This window comes from Pyrus communis, chromosome 7 (assembly GCF_963583255.1).
Source record: "Pyrus communis chromosome 7, drPyrComm1.1, whole genome shotgun sequence".
Lineage (NCBI taxonomy): Eukaryota > Viridiplantae > Streptophyta > Magnoliopsida > Rosales > Rosaceae > Pyrus > Pyrus communis.
The window spans coordinates 14677610-14695159 of record NC_084809.1 but is presented as its reverse complement, the minus strand read 5'-3'; the positions used below and the strand labels follow the sequence as shown (position 1 = coordinate 14695159).

The 17550-nt window shown below is 37.2% G+C and overlaps 1 protein-coding gene across 1 annotated transcript; it reads right to left on the bottom strand.

Annotated features, from left to right (window-relative positions):
• Positions 1-9833: 9833 nt before the first annotated feature.
• LOC137738713 (GATA transcription factor 12-like) lies at positions 9834-11353 on the bottom strand. The gene is made up of 2 exons (XM_068478186.1): positions 11001-11353; positions 9834-10665 (listed from the first exon to the last, which is right to left on the bottom strand). The coding sequence occupies exons 1-2, from the start codon at positions 11295-11297 to the stop codon at positions 9970-9972; spliced, it is 993 nt and encodes a 330-aa protein (XP_068334287.1). The 5' UTR covers positions 11298-11353; the 3' UTR covers positions 9834-9969.
• Positions 11354-17550: the final 6197 nt, after the last annotated feature.

Sequence of the window (17550 nt, the reverse complement as noted above, 5' to 3'; positions counted from 1 at the left end):
GATTTAGATACATTCTCCCATGCTGCAACATGTGAGTATGCTCCATTAGTTGAAGAGGTGTGGAAGGATCCTGCTATTCAGAAAACATATAAAAGAAGATATGAGCTTCATTTCCTTCCCACTATTACAGAGTAATTTTTTAGCAGGTAATACTTTATATTATGTATATAGTATTCTGCTATGTTTTCTTCATAGCCTTGGCAATTAAGATGAGTTTTAGATGTTTAGCAATGTGGTCATGTTTATTCAGGCTGTTGAGGTATCTAGCAATGAGTACGAACCTTCATAATGGGATATACTATATGCAGAAGGGGTCACTCGAGGAAATAGATTAGTTTTCATAGAACTCTCGCTTGATTATCGGAGTCTAATGTCTGAAACTTACATAGAAAATCTGGAAGCTCTACCACCACCTAACCAGTAATGTTATTTTCTTGTTGGTCTCTCACCGCTCAAAAGTTCCGTTGAGCTTTGACCATCAATCAGTGTAAGGCAGTGCTTTTGCACATTTTTGTACCTTGTGCCCCATTTATGTTAACAAAAGCACCATTTATTTCTTACCAAAGTCCCAACTTCTTCTCAACATTACATTGAGTCCATTCTTGGAGTTTAGCATAAAGCTACCATTGGTAGATATTTTGGTATTCATGATATTTTCTTTTGGAAAGATCCTCTCAATTCCCAAGAGCTACTCATCAAAATTAAAGACAAAGTAGCTAGCTAGAAGAGTGCCTCTCTTTCTAGAGGTGGTCACTCTTCTTCAAGCTAATTTCTTTGGTTTACCAAATTATGTGTTGTCGTGTCTTCCCAGTTCTTCTAAGGTTACTAGTACCATGGATTCTGAAGCTAGGAATTTCTTTTCGGGTTCTTGTGGTAAGGGATCTCCGGTTGCTTGGAAAATGTTTGTCTTGCAAAAAGGCTTTGTGGGCTCGGTATTCACCCTGCTAAGTTCTTTAATAGAGTTGCATTAGCTAAGTTAGGGTGGAAAGTTCTCACAAAACCTCAAAATTGGTGGTTCAGATTGTAAAACCAAGTATTATTTAAAGGGACATCATTTCCTTTTATCTAGAAAAAAACAAATGTGCCAATGGCTTGGAAAGGTGTTCTTGATGCAAGATTTTTAATTCACAAAGGAATGAGGTAGGCCATTAGTAACGGTAGAAATGTTCTTTTTTTTTTGTTCATAGTTAGGTTCTACCCTACCCTGTTTTTCATATTATCGATGATTCTCTTTATTCTAATATTAACTGTAATTTTAAAGTTGATTATCGATGATTCTTTTCATTCTAATACTAACTGGAATCTTACAGTTGTTAATTCTGTAACTGGTAATTTTGAAATTTGTCTAAATTTTAGGAAGTCATTATTAGGAAATAGTCTTTCATTGATTACATAATCATAAAGTTACAACTAGTATTTATACAATAGCTGAGTACACAAGATATTTCTAGCTCATCATAATAACCTACAATCTTATAACTACCAAATCTCAACAGTATAACCAACTGAATAATGCATGTTAAACTATGTGAGTTAAGTTTTATCTTTTGTAATAGTACTCTCCTTATTATTCCCCCTCTAACTGAACTAAGGAGTCTTCAGTGATAGTTTGTCTCTCAGGAGAATAAAACGTGGCTTGGACAATGACTTGGTACCTATATATGCAAGCTGATCTTGAGAACAAACAAAATAGACAGCAACTTCATGAGATAAAACCTTATCCTTAATGTAGTAATATTCTATCTCAACATGCTTAGTTCGGGCATGAAATATAGGATTCTTAGCTAGGGAAATAGCTGAAATATTGTCAAACTAGAGTTTGGGAACACAAGGAAGTGATAGACCAACATCTCTCAAAAGTTTGCATATCCAGATTAATTCAGCAGCAGTATTGGCCAGAGATCTATACTTTGCTTCAGTAGAAGATCTAGCAATTGTTGGTTGCTTCTTAGCACTCAAACTAATAATGTTATTTCCTACAAAAACACAGAAACCACATGTTGATTTTCGATCAAGTGAACAGTTAGCCTAGTCAACATCTAAAAATGCATTAATACGCAGGTTTGTGGAGCTTTTGGAGAACCAAAGACCAAGATTGAGTGTGCCTTTGAGATATTGAAGAATCCTCTTAACTGCTTGAAAGTGGGATTGCCTAGGATTGTGCATGAATTGGCATACAAGACTGACTGCAAAGTATAAGTCAGGTCTTGTCCATGTAAAATACTAAAGTCTTTCAACTAAAGACATGTATGCAGTAGGATTGAGAAGATGTGGAAAGTTATGATCTAGTTTGGATGTACTCAAACGAGTAGTATAGGGTTTTGAACCATCCATCTTAGTTTTCTTCAAGGGATCTGAGATATACTTGGTCTAAGAAAGAAAAATGCCATTGGAGGATCTTTTGACTTCAATCCCAAGAAAATAATGCAAAGGTCCAAGGTCTTTGATTGGAAATAGACCACTGAGTTTGGAAATAATATTTTGATAAGTTTAAGGTGAGGGTCCAGTAACTAGAATATCATCCACATAAACTAGTATAAAAACTAGAGTTGGATCCTTTTTAACAAATAAGGAATGATCATTTTGTTAACCTTGGAATCCAAGAGAGTGTAAGGCACTATGAAGCTTTTCATATAGGCTCTTGGGGATTGCTTCAAGCCATAAGAGAATTATCCAATTGACAAACAGAATCTGACTTAGTGGGATCCTCAAAACCTGATGGTTGCTTCATGAAAATAGTTTCAAAAAGGTTTCCATGCAAAAACGCATTGCTGACATCAAGTTAGTTCAAAAACCAATCAAATTGCACTGCCATTGTAAGAAGAAGCTAAACAATCACTGGTTTGGCAACAGGACTAAAGGTTTCAGTATAATTTAATCTTTCTTGTTAGTGAAATCCCTTTGCAACTAGGCGAGCTTTATATATTTCTATAGTACCATTCGATTTCCTCTTGATCTGAAATACCCATTTACACCCTACTAGGCTCTAAAAGGACATGAGAGGCCTAATAATCCAAGTACCATTGTTAAGAAGAGCATTGAACTCTTCTTGCATTGCCTGCCTCTAATGAGCATGTTTAGAAGCCTAAATATATGTTGAAGGAATGTAATCTTTAGTGATATTATAGGGTAAAGGGTGTTTGGTGGCGAGTAAGGCTTTTTGTTTGAAGATACTAGATTTTGATCTAGTCTGCATTGGATGGCAGTTGGTAGTTTGTGGAAGAGTAGGAGTAGGTGAAAGTATAGTGTGTTGGGGTGAGAGTGAAGATGTACTAGTGGCAAGGGATAAACTAGTGATGGGGTGAGTGGTTGCTAGAAATGAACTAGTAGGTGGTACTGAAGATGTAGGATGAGGTGTAACTTGAGAGAATGTGAGGGTTGCAGGGATCAAAAATGAGATAACATTTTGTGATGAAGGTGGAACATTTGCAGAAGAGGATGAGCCTATATGATGAAAAAGGAACTAAGATTCATCAAATAGAACATGCCTTGAGATATAAATCCTCTTAGTTTAGGGTTAAGGCATCTCTACCCTTTGTGATTAAGACTGTATCCTAAGAAGACACAAAGCTTGCTCTTGGGATCCAACTTCAGTGTAGTATATGGCTTCAACTAGGGAAAACATCTACATCCAAATATTTTGAGAGAAGAATAAGAATGAGACTTGTGGAATAGGGACTCCCAAGCAGATGGTCTTGACACTGTAGACATCATGTTGATTAGATATATGGATGTGGAAAAGGCTTCCACCCAATAGATATATGGAACCTTAGATGCAACCAGCATTGTTCGAGTTGTCTCAACCAAGTGTATGTGCTTACGCTCAACACAACCATTTTGCTTTGGTGTGTGAAGACATGTAAGCTGATGATGAATGCCATGATCTTTCATAAAGTAGACATGACAATATTGACAAATTCTCTACCAGGATCAGATCAAATAGAAACAATTTTATTACTCATCATATTTTCAACTAAATTCTTGAAATGAACAAAAGTGGTAAACATTTCTGATTTACATTTGAGAGGAAATAACCAGTTGTATCTAGTATAATCATCAATGAAGATGATATAATACCTATAACCATAGACTGAACAAATAGAGGCAGGTCTTCAGACATCAGTATACATGAGTTGCAATGGTTTACAGGTAGTACTTGCAGTAGATACAAATGAAAGTTTTGAACACTTTCCTAAAGCACAACTTGAACAGAATGATTTAACAACAGAAGATATTGGAATACATGACTAAGAAACAAGTTTATTTAAGATCCTAGAAGAAGGATGGCCTAAATGTTGATGCCTAACCTCTGTATATGCTTTAGCAGTAGCAGCATAGAGTTGATGAGTGTTAAAAGGATTGTCAGAACCAAAGAAGGGATAGAATCCATGCCTCACGGAACCTTTAGGGTGCGTTTGTTGCACTGGACTAGCTTTAGGAACTAAGTTGGACTGACATAGACTTGACTAAGCTGGAGTGACTTAGTGAAGCGTTTGATGTAGTGTCGGACTAAATAGCAGGATTACAACAAATTCTAATATTATATTTTTTTCATTCATATTTTATTAATATTTTATATTATTTAATACATATTTAGTAATATTATATGACTTCCACTGTCTATTTCTTTTTTCATTCTAGAAACCTCCCATCTCCATTCCTAATTTTTTTTTTCCTCTGATCTTCCTTTTTCTTCCTAATTTTGCTCCAACCCTCTCCCTCTCTTCATCTTTTTCTTTTCCTTTCCATTCTCTTCTCCCTCAAAACAGTGTCATTCATCACCCCCCCTTTTGTTCTCTTTTTTTTTTTTTTTCCCTTTCCTTTTCTTTGCTATTGTGATTCCTCTAAATTATTTATGGCACCGCAAATTCTGATTTCCCAACTTCAAATCCCACGGAAAATTGAAATCATGCAGAGGCTCCTCTCTACAGCGCCATGGATTTCACAACCACTCTGTTTCTCGCCCCTCCTCCGATTTTCTCAGAAAAATCTCTTAAGTTTCTGGGAAAAATGAAGAATTTTTCTATTGAGTTTGTTGTTGTTATCGAATTGATTTTTTTTCTCATTTCAAATTTCGGTGGTTGGATGTTGAGATTTAGGCGGTAGGTGTGGTGGGTTTCAGATCTGGGTATAGGTGGCCAGAGTTGCAGAGAAGCAGATGACTTGCAGCGTGCATACTTCATACGCAGAAGGGTTTCAGGTCTGGTGGTGTGATTTAGGAGTAAGGACAAAAAGCTAGCAACGCAAAGGGTTTTGTCCCATACGAATCCCTTTTAGTCTCATTAATATTAATCCTAGCACAAAACAGGGTATTGGACTAACAGTTAGTCCAGTCTTACTTAGTGAGGGCAAACAAACGCCCCCTTAAAGAGCATATTTTCTTAAGAAAGATCTTTCACAGTGAAATGAAAAGGATAGAGGTGAATTGAACACCAATTATCAAGACTAAATTGATTTGCAGAAAGCAAATTTTGTTTCAAATGTGGCACATGTAATACATTCTTAAGAGCAAATGCATGATTAGGAGTAAACATAGTAGAAGTGCCAGAATTAAGAATAGGCAAACCTTTGCCATCACCAATATAGACTTGCTTAGGTCCAGTATAAGGTGCATGATTCTAAAGATGTCTCATTGAATTTGCCATGTGCGAGCTTGCCCCAGAGTTAAGTAACTAGGTCAGTGTGTTGGAAGATGTATTGGTATACATGGCAGAAAGTGCATTTTTTTTTTCCATAAGTAGGATTAATTCGATGAGGGCACTCAAAATCTTCATGATCAAACTGTCTACAAATTTGACAAATAATTTTCCTGGAGTTGAAATTAGATCGACCTCCACGATTATACCTTTGATTTGATTTGTTGTTGTATCTCTGATTGTTTTGATTGTTGGATTTGAAGTTAGAAAAATTCATGTCCATGCCTTGATTGGAGTAATTTTTGGGGTTTGAGAAATTGCGATCTTGACCATGCCCTTGGTTAGAGGTCAAATTTGAGCCATTTTGAGCTGCATAAGCTTGATTGTTGTGAGTCGGTGTAGGTAGAAGACCAGTGGATAAATTGAAAGCCTGAAGTGGAAAAGAAGAAGAATAGCGCTTCTTGTTCGTCAGTTGAATTTCTTTGCTGAGAAGCAAGCCATAAAGTTCATCGATTGTTGTAGAACTAAGGCGAAACTGAATTGCATCCACAAAAGATTCATATTCAAAAGGAATACCATTAAGCGTGACAAAGATGAGCTCTGAGTCATCAACGGGAGCACCAACACTGGCAAAAGCATTAGCAATTTTTTCAATCTGTTGAGGATAGGCTACAACAGTCACATCACATTTGGTGATGTTACGAAGTTGAGATCAAAGTTCATGAATATGCGATTGCGAAGCCATCGCAAGTCCCGATTCCAAATTGGACCAAAGATCACGAGATGAAGTTACATCGATAGTATACAAATCAGAAGATCAAAGAGTATGTGGTTCAACCAGATAAGAATGTTCTGATCATTCTCAAACCATGTGACATAGTCATAATTTAGAGAGGTACTACTATTTCTAGAGGCATCGCGAAGAAATTTGGGCGGAGTCAACATAAATCCATCAATTATTTCGATGAGGTTGTAGCGGCGGAAGATCGGAGCAAATAAGGCACTCCAAGTAAGATAATTCGTGGTAGTGAGCTTGATTGGCACCATGGATCTAATGCTTTGGATCGTGATTGAAGTAATTGAAGCAGTTCTAAAGGAATTAGGGCAAGAATTCACCATAGGAGAGGGGCAAATTTGATGAATTCAAGAATTTGATTTAGAAAGGGAATCAGAAGTCGCCATTGATTGCAATCGCTAGGGTTTGCAAAGATCGAGACCTAAAATTTTCAAAGAGCAGAAGAGATAAGCGAAAGACGAAAAGAGAGGTAGGATCGAGTCAATAAACATAAGGCGAAGGATACCATATTAGGAAATATTCTTTCATTGATTACACAATCATGAAGTTACAACTGGAATTTCTACAATGGCTGAGCACACAAGATATTGTCAGCTCATCATAACAACCTACAATCTTATAACTGTCAAATCTCAGCAGTATAACAAACTGAATAATACAAGCCACATTGTGTGAGCTAAGTTTTATCTTTTGTAACAGTATTCTCCTTATTAGCCCTTCTTTTGAGCTTGTTACCAAAAGCAATACATTTCCCTTGAATGCTGAAAAGCATGTGTTTGTTTGGGGTCGTTTCCCCTCTAGTCTATTTACCATCAAAGTCTTCCACTTGGTTACAAATGCATCAAATTTATGTCATCCTAATGCGCATGCTATCAACAAAGTCTAATACTTGAATATCCTCCTAAAGTTAGGATTTTTTTCATGGCTTTGACTTGGAAACTTCTTAAAAACTGTCTTTTCTTGCCTCAGCACAACCCAAATATTACCGCTACTTGTCCGAATGTTCAATGGAGATGTTAAAAGATATATGTTTAATGTTAATTTAATGGCTAATGTGGCAATGTGAGATTTATCTTCCTCCAACCCCCCTTTTTTTTTTCTTTTTTGGTTATAAATGATATTTGTATGAGTCATTTTAAAAATAAATCTACTAAAATAATTTTGCAAGATTTATAATTGGTGCATTAATGAGACCCCACACAACAACAACAAAAATTAAAAAATAATTGTTAACACATTTTCTTATATGTCAAAATTGTCAGCAAAAAACTCATAGTCAATCCATGTAAGATTGACATAACGGGCTGGAACTTCTTTATACATTCAAATTTGATTATGTGACATTCCACTTAAAATTTCATCTCATTTGAAGGTGGTCTAGACAACTTTTTCATGAGCTGACCCTTTGCCCGAGAGTATTAGCGCCCTTGGAACCTACGATTACTCCCTTTCTAATCTGCCATTTGTTGATTGGCAGACGTCCACTTTGTTGATGTCCACCATGAAGCAGATTTTGTTGCCGAGTCTCTAGCTCATTTGGGTAGATCACCTTCGTCGGATCATGTTTGGTTTTCTTCCCTTCGCCCTTTGTGATGAATGCACTTAAACAATTCTTGTACTAGTTGTCCTAGAGGCTTTTCTAATTACTTTTCTCTAAAAAAAAAAAAAAAAAAAAAAAAAAAAAAAAAAAAAAAAAAAAAAAAAAAAAAAAAAAAAAAACATCGACACAGAAAACTCCCCACCCTAGTTTTTCTTTCTCCTTCTTTCTTTTTCTCCCAAATATAATTGAAGTTCATCATTCCCCCACTAAAAATCATAGGGTGAAGATCAATTAGAAAACCAAAGGTAGAAAATCATAAACTCACACATGTAGTTCTTAAATTTGGACAAATTAAACACAATAAAATTCAAATACCATTTATATGATCTTAAATGACTAAATAATTACCCCCCTCAACAACTGATCCCAATTCACAATCTCGAATGACCATTATGAAATTGGTAAATACACTAACCAATTATAAGAAATAAGACAGTGGGACCCCATGGAAGGGTAAATGTCTAGGCTCGGGTGGACAACTAATTCAGTCCCCAAGTGTCCCCACATGTCCCTCCCTTCATCATGTTTGAGAGAATTTTTTTAGTGCACGGAGAACACAAGACGGTAATTAAAATCACATATTATAATACAATTAAAGAGATACAAAAATAACTTATTTTCTTCACTTTTATTATGATGCACGATGTTACAAATCTCTCCATTTTTGCAAGCAATTCAGCAGCTAATGCCAAATTCCTCTTTCAAAATTTTTAAGGTAATGCTAGTGAGACCAAATTTTTAAACTAAATTTTGTAAACCAAATAATATGGAAGTTGATGATTAGATTATTATTTAAATACTGATAAATATGTTCATTTTCTACTGATGATATGTTATTTGACTTGCAAATTTAATTTTAAAATTATAATCTCCCTAATATTATTCAAATTTTTACACACATATTTTCCTTCTGTTACTTTCTCCACTGGTCTCTTCTCTTTGCATTGGCTTTCAAAACACTTAAAAACGCACTTCCATGTAAGATGGTACGTACACACGACGATATATCAACAAAGTACTTATAAATTCGTCACTGAATCCCACGCACTCTCCGACCTTGTTGCTTCCTGCTGTGCTGCCTTATTATTCTCCTAATGTGTCATGAAATTTGAGCCCTCGATATACACAAAAAGGGTGCAACTCATAGCACATGAACTTTGCTTTCTCTCCACATATATTCCCTTCAAGTTTGGTTGTTGCACTTTATGTATTCCAAGTTTCTTAAGTTAATTGGAAATGCTAGATATGCTTGTGGAAATTTATACAAATTGGACAAATTTTTGGTTGCTCCTCATCATGTCAACCATTTGCACAAGCTTTCCATGGCCTTTTTTTCCTTCATACAAGTTTTTTTTTTTTTTTTTTTTTTTTTAAAATGCGGACAAGTCGTCGATATGCTAATGATACAGTGACATTGATGATATCGTGGATTTATAATTTCACTATATGATTGGTATAGGTATTAATATTTTGTTTATAAATACAGTTAATTAAACTATAGAAGTACTAATGTCATCTAACTGCATCACATTCAAATATGAAAAAAAATATAAGAGCATCTTCAATCATGTTCTTCGTATTATAGCAATATTTATTCTTTCTTATTTATTTTGGGAATTGTTACATTCTTATTCTTTAATTTGTTCCACAAGACCTCAGCAAATAAACAAAATTTGTTAATTTTATTAACTTAACCAAAAAAAAACAAAAACAAAAACAAAATGTAGATCAAATTGACTCTAACTTTGCCAAATTCGGCAAAAAAAGAAGTAGAATACAAACTCAAGGCCCAAATTCCCTCTCCCTTTTTTTTTTTTTTTTCCTCAACGACCCTTGAAACATTTGACTATAAATTCAAAATTTAAGACCAAATTGAACTAGAGAATTCATGTTAAAATTAGAGAGGTCCACCCTAATTTATCCTACTCTAGCATCCACTACATCATCTGCCGAAAATCATTCACGTTATGATGATGGATCAAGTACTCATCATGACCACCGTTGGATACACCAAAAATGGAACCTGGACTAAGAAATTGATGATGATGATGATGTGATCTCTGGACCTCCTTCTGTCTTCGCAGCTCCAAAACCTTCCTGTGCGAATTGGAGTGCCTAGCCGACACGAAAGTGGGGCTCGCGGCGGGCCGGTACTCGGGAACAAGTCGACCCGACTTATACCGGACCCCACAAGCGTTGCAAAGAGTTTTAGGGCCCATGGGCCCAGTCCGCCATTGCGGAGTCTTTTCTGCTGCACAATGGAGGCATTTGCGGCCTGAAGAGTCCGAACCTGAATTTGAATTGCCACTACCAATGGCTCCATCTCTCTTCTTAGGCAATGTCGTTTTGGGAGGTTTGGTGTCGTTGTTGGGAGTAATGAGGTGGAGGAAGCGCGTGGACCAGTCCCCGGGGGCGGCGCGTGAGCGTTTGCTTCGGGCCTTGCCCGGGAGAGGCGTTTCGGAGGGGAAAAGCGGTGCGTTTTGAGGCGTTTCGGAGGATGAACACGTTTCGGGGGTTTGAGGTTTCGTTGTGTTACTTACGGAGAGGAACTGGAGAGATTGTAAATCCATGTCTGCTGAGAAGGAATCCTCCACAAAGTTCGACAGCCATTCCAGCTCCGCCAAGTCATCGTACTGCAATCAAATTTCCACAAATTAATGAAAATTGGACTTAATTTTGCAAATTAATTAAATTAGTTTTACGTATGCATATTACATGCAAAATATAAGAATTCATACTACGAAATACAATTACGTATGTATTTATTAAAATTTAGAATAATAATAATAATTTTGTTCTAAACTAAGAAATACAATTACCGAAATAAACTATTTTGTTGATGAAAAATAAACTTTTTTGTTAAATAGTTAATTATAAAATTAACGTCAGGATCATGCAAATTGCATGCAGAAGCCAAAAATTAGTGAATATATTTGGAATTCTTGAATTAATGGGATTGGAGGTCTACCGGAACGCAGAGGTCGCCGGAGAACTGGGAGTCGTCGAAGCTCCGGTTGCAGGAGAAATGAGGCTCTCCGCCAGAAGCAGAGGAATTACAGCTGTCAACGGCGGTGACCGCGGAGGAATCCGCGGCGGGGTCATGGAAGCCTCCGCCGTCAGCGGCGGTGGTGACGAAGGGGTCTTCATTAGAGAAGTCGAGTAGGTCTTCAACGGTGAAGTCGCCGACGGTAGGCTTGTCTCCCGGCAATAACTTGGCGGCTCCGCCGTTGAAGTAGCCGCCGTGGTGGAACTCGGGTAGTTCCATTTGTGAAGGAATCGAGTGCGGAAACTTGCAGTCTAGAGAGAGCGAGAGAGAGAGAGAGAGAGTTTGCTTGGGTTGTGTGAGAGTGATGTGATGAGTGAGAGGGATAATGGAGGGGGGTGGGGGGTTTTGAGGAGTGAAGGGAGGGCAGGAATGTAAATAATGGGAAATTGAGGCGTTATTTTGAATGGGGAGAGATTTGTATTGAATAATACGAAGGGGAGGGTGGTGCTGGGCTTTTTGAACCGAACCCCTTATGAAACTCCTCACATGATCGCTGACACCACCACCACCTTTGTCACGTGCTTTTTGGACCCACCTCCACACCCCACCTCTCTTAATAAAGCTTAACCAATACAAATTCAGAGAAATAGAAATTTAAAAAAAAGGAGGAATTTACTTTGGATTATGGGAAAATGAAGGTAAACAATTAATATGGTTGACAAATTTTGGAAGGGTAATAAATGTAGCCGCGAAGAAACGGACCTTATCCAATTTTTACCATGGTCAATGTGTCATGGGGATTAGCGTCGGATGACTCGGGCCCATCCGACTCGGTCTTGCAAAACCTTGTGTTGGAACTGGGAAATGTGTAGTGAAGTTCTGTTATTCTAAACGTTTAAACTTGTTATGTGTTACTACGATTTAATGATATTTTTTTTATTTGTAAGTAAGAATTCTTATATTTGATTCTTATCAAATACGAATTTGAACAACATTATTGTTAGTTTAGGATGAGGATAAGTCTATCCTCCCGTCTTAGTGTAGATAATATCGTTTGTTCAATAAAAGAAAAAAAAAATAGCTAAACCCATATGGTTCAAGAAAATTATGGCCTGATCTTAAACAGTAATTAGTTATTTATTTTTTATTATTGTACTTTTTTCTTAATCGTTAAATTAAAATTAAACGGCAGGTAACAATAATTTTTTTTTTTTGTAATATGGAATCTTAAAGAACATGACTCATGTGTAGTGATAGACTTTGATAGTATATGGAAGATAATAAGATAACAAAGCTCATGGGCATCTGGGCATATTTGCTTAGAATTTGGTACAGTGAAGTTTTTTCCTAACATTTGAAACCTCAAATCTAGGAAGGTAGTGAGAGAATTTGGTAGTATTATTCTCGTTTCAACACATTAATCAATTCTCTACTACGGACGATACATGACACTATTCATACTATACTAACACGCTTTTTACATGTAAAAATGGTATTGCACTCGTTTTCCTTCGTCGTGTTTTATGTCAAACGTTTTGCTTTTGATATTCATAGAGAAATTATAAACTCATTAGTTGGTCAAGTTTGAAAATTTTCATTTTTGTTGGTATATAAATTGATGGACATAATTTCATCTAAAATAATGTTGGTTTTCATCTTTTTTTGGTTGTGAAACATGAATTTGTTGATCTGGAGGCTCATTTGACAAGTGCTTAAGTGTTTTTATATAAAACATTTTTGAATTCTAAAAGCATTTGAAGTGTTTTTTAGTTATGTGCTTCTTAGTGAAAACACTTCAAGTACTTTTTTATAATTAACCTGCATTGTTATTAAGATTTAGTTCCAAAAGTATTAAAACAAACGTGTTTTCAATCGTTTAAAAGTTCTTTCCAAACGAGTCCTCATCAATGGAGTTAACCCATAAGTTAACAATAAGTCAACAGCATTAGGAGGGAAGAAGCAATTAGGATCAGAAAAGAGACCCTCATACTCCTATGGTGCAGCCTGCAGGTAAGATAAAATCATTAACAGTGAAAACCCTGCCCGCGTGATCAAGACCGTTATTTGATTAAGTTGAGCTGTAAGCATCGTGCTTAAACGTGGGTGGGGAATATAAACAATGGGTAATGATAGGGCAATTGGAGCAAATTGGAGTAGAAAGTACAGTTAATTGAGGTTAAAATATTGGAAAAAAATCAGAGGGAGAAAATTAAACTCTTAAATTAAAGTAAAAGCACAACTCCCAAGAGCAAAAAATTATTAGTAGCAGAGGAATCCGGCTGTAAACTTGGACACTCTTGGAATTGAGAGCCTTTGGAGGAATCACAGCGACAAAACCTGCAAAGCGATCGATTCTAAAGGGGTTGAAAATTGTATTTCAATTTGTTTAATTTTTGTTATTGTATGCTAATTACTTCATTATTTTTGCAATTAATTATGGCCAATAATATGGCATTAGTTACTATATGTTGTACTCGATTCAAAGTTGGAATGCTAGTTGTCACTCAGTACTACAGTCTGTTAGTATTTATCTTCACTTGTAAGTGAAAGGTTTTAAGTTCGAATCTCATGGATGACGAATTCGATACCAAATTAGGTTACCCATTGTGTGACTTAGCCGAACTCCCCCTCCCCTTAGTGTTAAAATATATCGTTGTACCAAAAAAAAAAGGTTGGAATGCTAGTTTTTTTTTTTTTTTTTTTTTTTTTTCTTTCGTTAAAAGATGAATTTTGTTAGATTAGATGTTAGATTAGCTACTGACGGGGTTCAAACCTACGACGTCATGTAAGAGCTCAACTCAATTCCAGTATTATGGTAAAGGGCTACTTGTAAAGTTGGAATGCTAGTCAGCTTCTACCTCCGACTTTGGATGGTTACCTTCTACCTTCTCTTATTATGTTTGTATCAAGCAACATTGTTTGTCTTCAAGACCCAACTTTATTGATCAATGATCATTTATGCAAATAATTAACAGAAATAAAAAGTCATTTAGAGTTAAATGTTATCAGATAAATAGATGAACATAGTGTCTTAATTAAACACTATGTTATTACATTGTTAAACAAATGGTTTGATCTTCAATTTGTTGATTCTCGTGTATAATAAACAAGTTGATAATCATACAACGTCGCACAATGTGAAGAAAAATGAAACGGGATACAAAGGGGAAATTAGAGATTATATTCCCTCTAATCAAAGAACTTATTCATGAAGCAAAGGAAAGCACAATCCAGCCAGAATTTGACACAATTTCCTTTTGTTTGTAAAACTTGTTTGTTTGATGACATTTTAATGTTACTTCACAAACTGCAGTTCCTAAATCAACACATATTTAGGAAAAGATACAATTCAATTCACAAAATAATTATCCATGAATTTCAGTCTTAGCGTACAAATCAAGTACATTGCCTTGGTGTTTGTGTGTCTACCTCTACCATACAAGAATGACTTGCATGGTACGAGTTCATCATTATATGACGTTTCGTGTCAATAATATACATAAAATACGTGTTAGCTATTTTCCACTTAGTTATATTTTTGATACAAGATGTCACCGTAAAGGTAAATTCGTATCATACAAGTTATTCTCCTATCTTCAACATGTAGTTTGGTTGATTTTATTAGAAATCAAGTAAAGAGGGTCAAGGCCATGTGGCAGGAATCTATTCATGATGAGGTCATTTTCCTAAGGTGCTTCCTCACACGTGCATTATGCTTAGCATGTCTAAACCCTAACATGGTAGCACGTGTGTGCACGTCACGTGCCCCTCTGTCCTTAATGCATGGCTTAAACTTGATTAAGGTTTGATAATACAAGAGACTAGAGTGTATTGAGGTTTACGTTGGTTTTTGATGGACAGCTTTATGTTGGTTGCTTCAAATTTAAAAACAAAGGGAACCCAAAAAAAGGGTGACTTGGGTTTTAAGCAAACGTTTTCAGGCTTTTACAAGAAGATAATCTTATTTGTCATATGATCTTATATGATATTGTTGTTTGTTGGGTTCAGTTCGCTTCACCTCTAAAATCGATCGAGTCGAATAGTATACCTGCTTTTTTTTTTTTTTTTTTGTTAGATCTAGCTCCTCAGTGGGTTTTGCTCGGTTTGGAGAAGTGAGGGAGAGAAAGGTGAGAGAATAAAGAACAAATAGAAAAGGGGACATGCTTATTGTGGAGCAAAAAAAAATCGAGAAAACTATAGAAGCGATATGTGGATTCTTGGGTAAAAAAGATAAAATTACCCTTGAGACACACCGGAACTCATATGCGCAAGCAGCGGGCAATCACGACTCAATCAAGGTCAAAAGTGGTCAAAATAGATATTTCTTCAAAATCTATTTCATTCATCCTCATCAAATCCTCCCTACAAAGTAACCTTCAATTATTCATTCAAAATAGGAATAATTACCTAAATTAATTGATTAATTTCCTAATTAATTAATTAATTAATTTTCTCATTAATTTCCTAATTGATTGCAAGATATTATTTTGACATGATATCTTGCAATTACACCCAAAAACCACCATAAGTGGTTGGACCCCTTTTCTCCAAATAGGGGCCGACCACACCCCTATAAATAGCTCACATTTCTCCCAAAAGTCCAATTCCAACTCTCTTACAAATTTCTCCAAATTTCTCTAAATACTTTTCCCTCAAATTCTAACTTTGGCATTGGAGATTCTTCAGCCAAAGCCACCCCCCCCCCCACCCCCATTCATCGTGGGCTTGTGAAGCTCTTGGCCTTGACCTAAGGTTTTAATTGTTTTGCAAGTGCATTTTCGTCCAAGAAGAAGAAGGCGGAAATTTGCATCCACAAATTGGTGCTTTCATTGAGAGTCTTGATCAAACTCTCGAAAAAAAACTCTTGCATTCAAGGTTTTTAGTTTTCTTGTTCATTTGTAGATTTTTCGTATGTTCTTATTCTTGGAATTTTTATTTATAAAAATTCTTCGATAAAATGTAAAAGAAAAGTACAATGACTAGAAACTCGAAAACCACGATGAACAAAAATTCCAACGTTCAAGAATTTAGATCGCGGTAATCCATGAAGCTCAACATGAATACTAGTGGAGTGACACCACCCCCAAGGGACACCACCATGGTTATGCTTATGGCAACCACCGTGGCAACTCACGGTGAGAGAAAGACCCACAATGAAGGCCTCACCTTGCAACCACAAGCCTAGGCCTGTGCCACTTTGCAACAGTGAGCCCAAACCCGTGCCACAAGGGAGCCCAACTCGGCCTAGTGCAAAGGAGCTCAAGCTGCAGCCGCAGTTGCCAAAGCAACAAGCCAAGGCCCGCAGGCGCAAGGTGCTACACAGGCCCAAGTCGTGCCAAGAGAGACTCAACACCCTGCGCCACTTCAAACCACGAAGGCCCAGGTCCATGGAAAGCTGGCCCGAGCCGTGCCAATCTAGCGCCCTGTGCCATTCCAAGCTCCACGAGCCCAAGCCTAGGACTTGCCGAGCCTAAGCCTCACACCCACATGTGCCCCATGCAATCCAGCCCATTCCTGTGGTGTCCCAAGCAGCCTAAACCGATCCAAGAGCGGTTCAACCATCCCAACTTCAATTTTTGGGTCGACAATTGAACGGAGGGTATTTTCACCACACTTCTCCGCATATTTGACATTTCCCAATTCAAAGCTCGCGCCCTAAGTCTACTACACTTCTATCACTCAAGGAGACGCATTATTTCTAAGCTCTTCCAACCCAAATGGCGAATAACACTTATCTCGACAAGTTATGGAGTTGATGAGCGCCCTCGCACAGCAGACGACCTTGGTTAATCGGCTCTTGCAGCACACTGAGATGCAACGTACCCTGGACGAGGTATCCCGAAGTAACACGAAGGCTGACAAAGAACCTTTTTAGCAGCCCCCGAGATAACGTATACTCCCATTTTAACACGTGGATGAGTGTGCACTCTCGACTAGACCTACAGACGAGCATACATTCATGTTTGGGGCCACACTCCGATAGTCAACATGAGCAACCTTCCAGGCGAAGTGTTCATTCGCGGTTAGGCCCACAAGGATCATCCTCCACCTCACATCGAAGTAGGTAGCATTAAAGACAGAGAGAAGCAGTCACTCAGTCTGGCTCAAGTTTAACCAGCAGTCTGCGAAAAATTCCCTCGCATGCTAGGAATAAACCACATACACTGCCGTCGTGACATAGACAAGTCGAGCACATAGAAGAGTAGCCTAGACCAACAGGTTAAGATCGAGGGCAGCCGAGAGCTTCGCTACTCTTAACAAAGACAGATTTAGGAAGAGGTAGAGAGGCTTTTAAACGATCGATTGTGTGATTTCCAATGCAATGAAGTCGCTGACGAAGCGTTACGACAAGACATGACCAATATAAGCAGGTCACCCTTCACGAACGAGATCGAACAGACAGAGCCTCCACATAAATCTAGCATGCCACATTTCACATCTTTCAAAGAAGATGAAGATCCGGAAAGGCACTTGAAGCACTACCAAAGCACCATGGTCTTTTATCAGAACAACGATGCTCTTATGTGCAAGA

Bases quoted from the DNA above. Each gene is read 5' to 3' on its own strand.
- LOC137738713 (XM_068478186.1), bottom strand. From the start codon at position 11,297: ATGGAACTACCCGAGTTCCACCACGGCGGCTACTTCAACGGCGGAGCC. The intron at 10,666-11,000 runs GTAGACCTCCAA...ATTTGATTGCAG, and splicing joins CCGGCGACCTCTGCGTTCCG to TACGATGACTTGGCGGAGCT.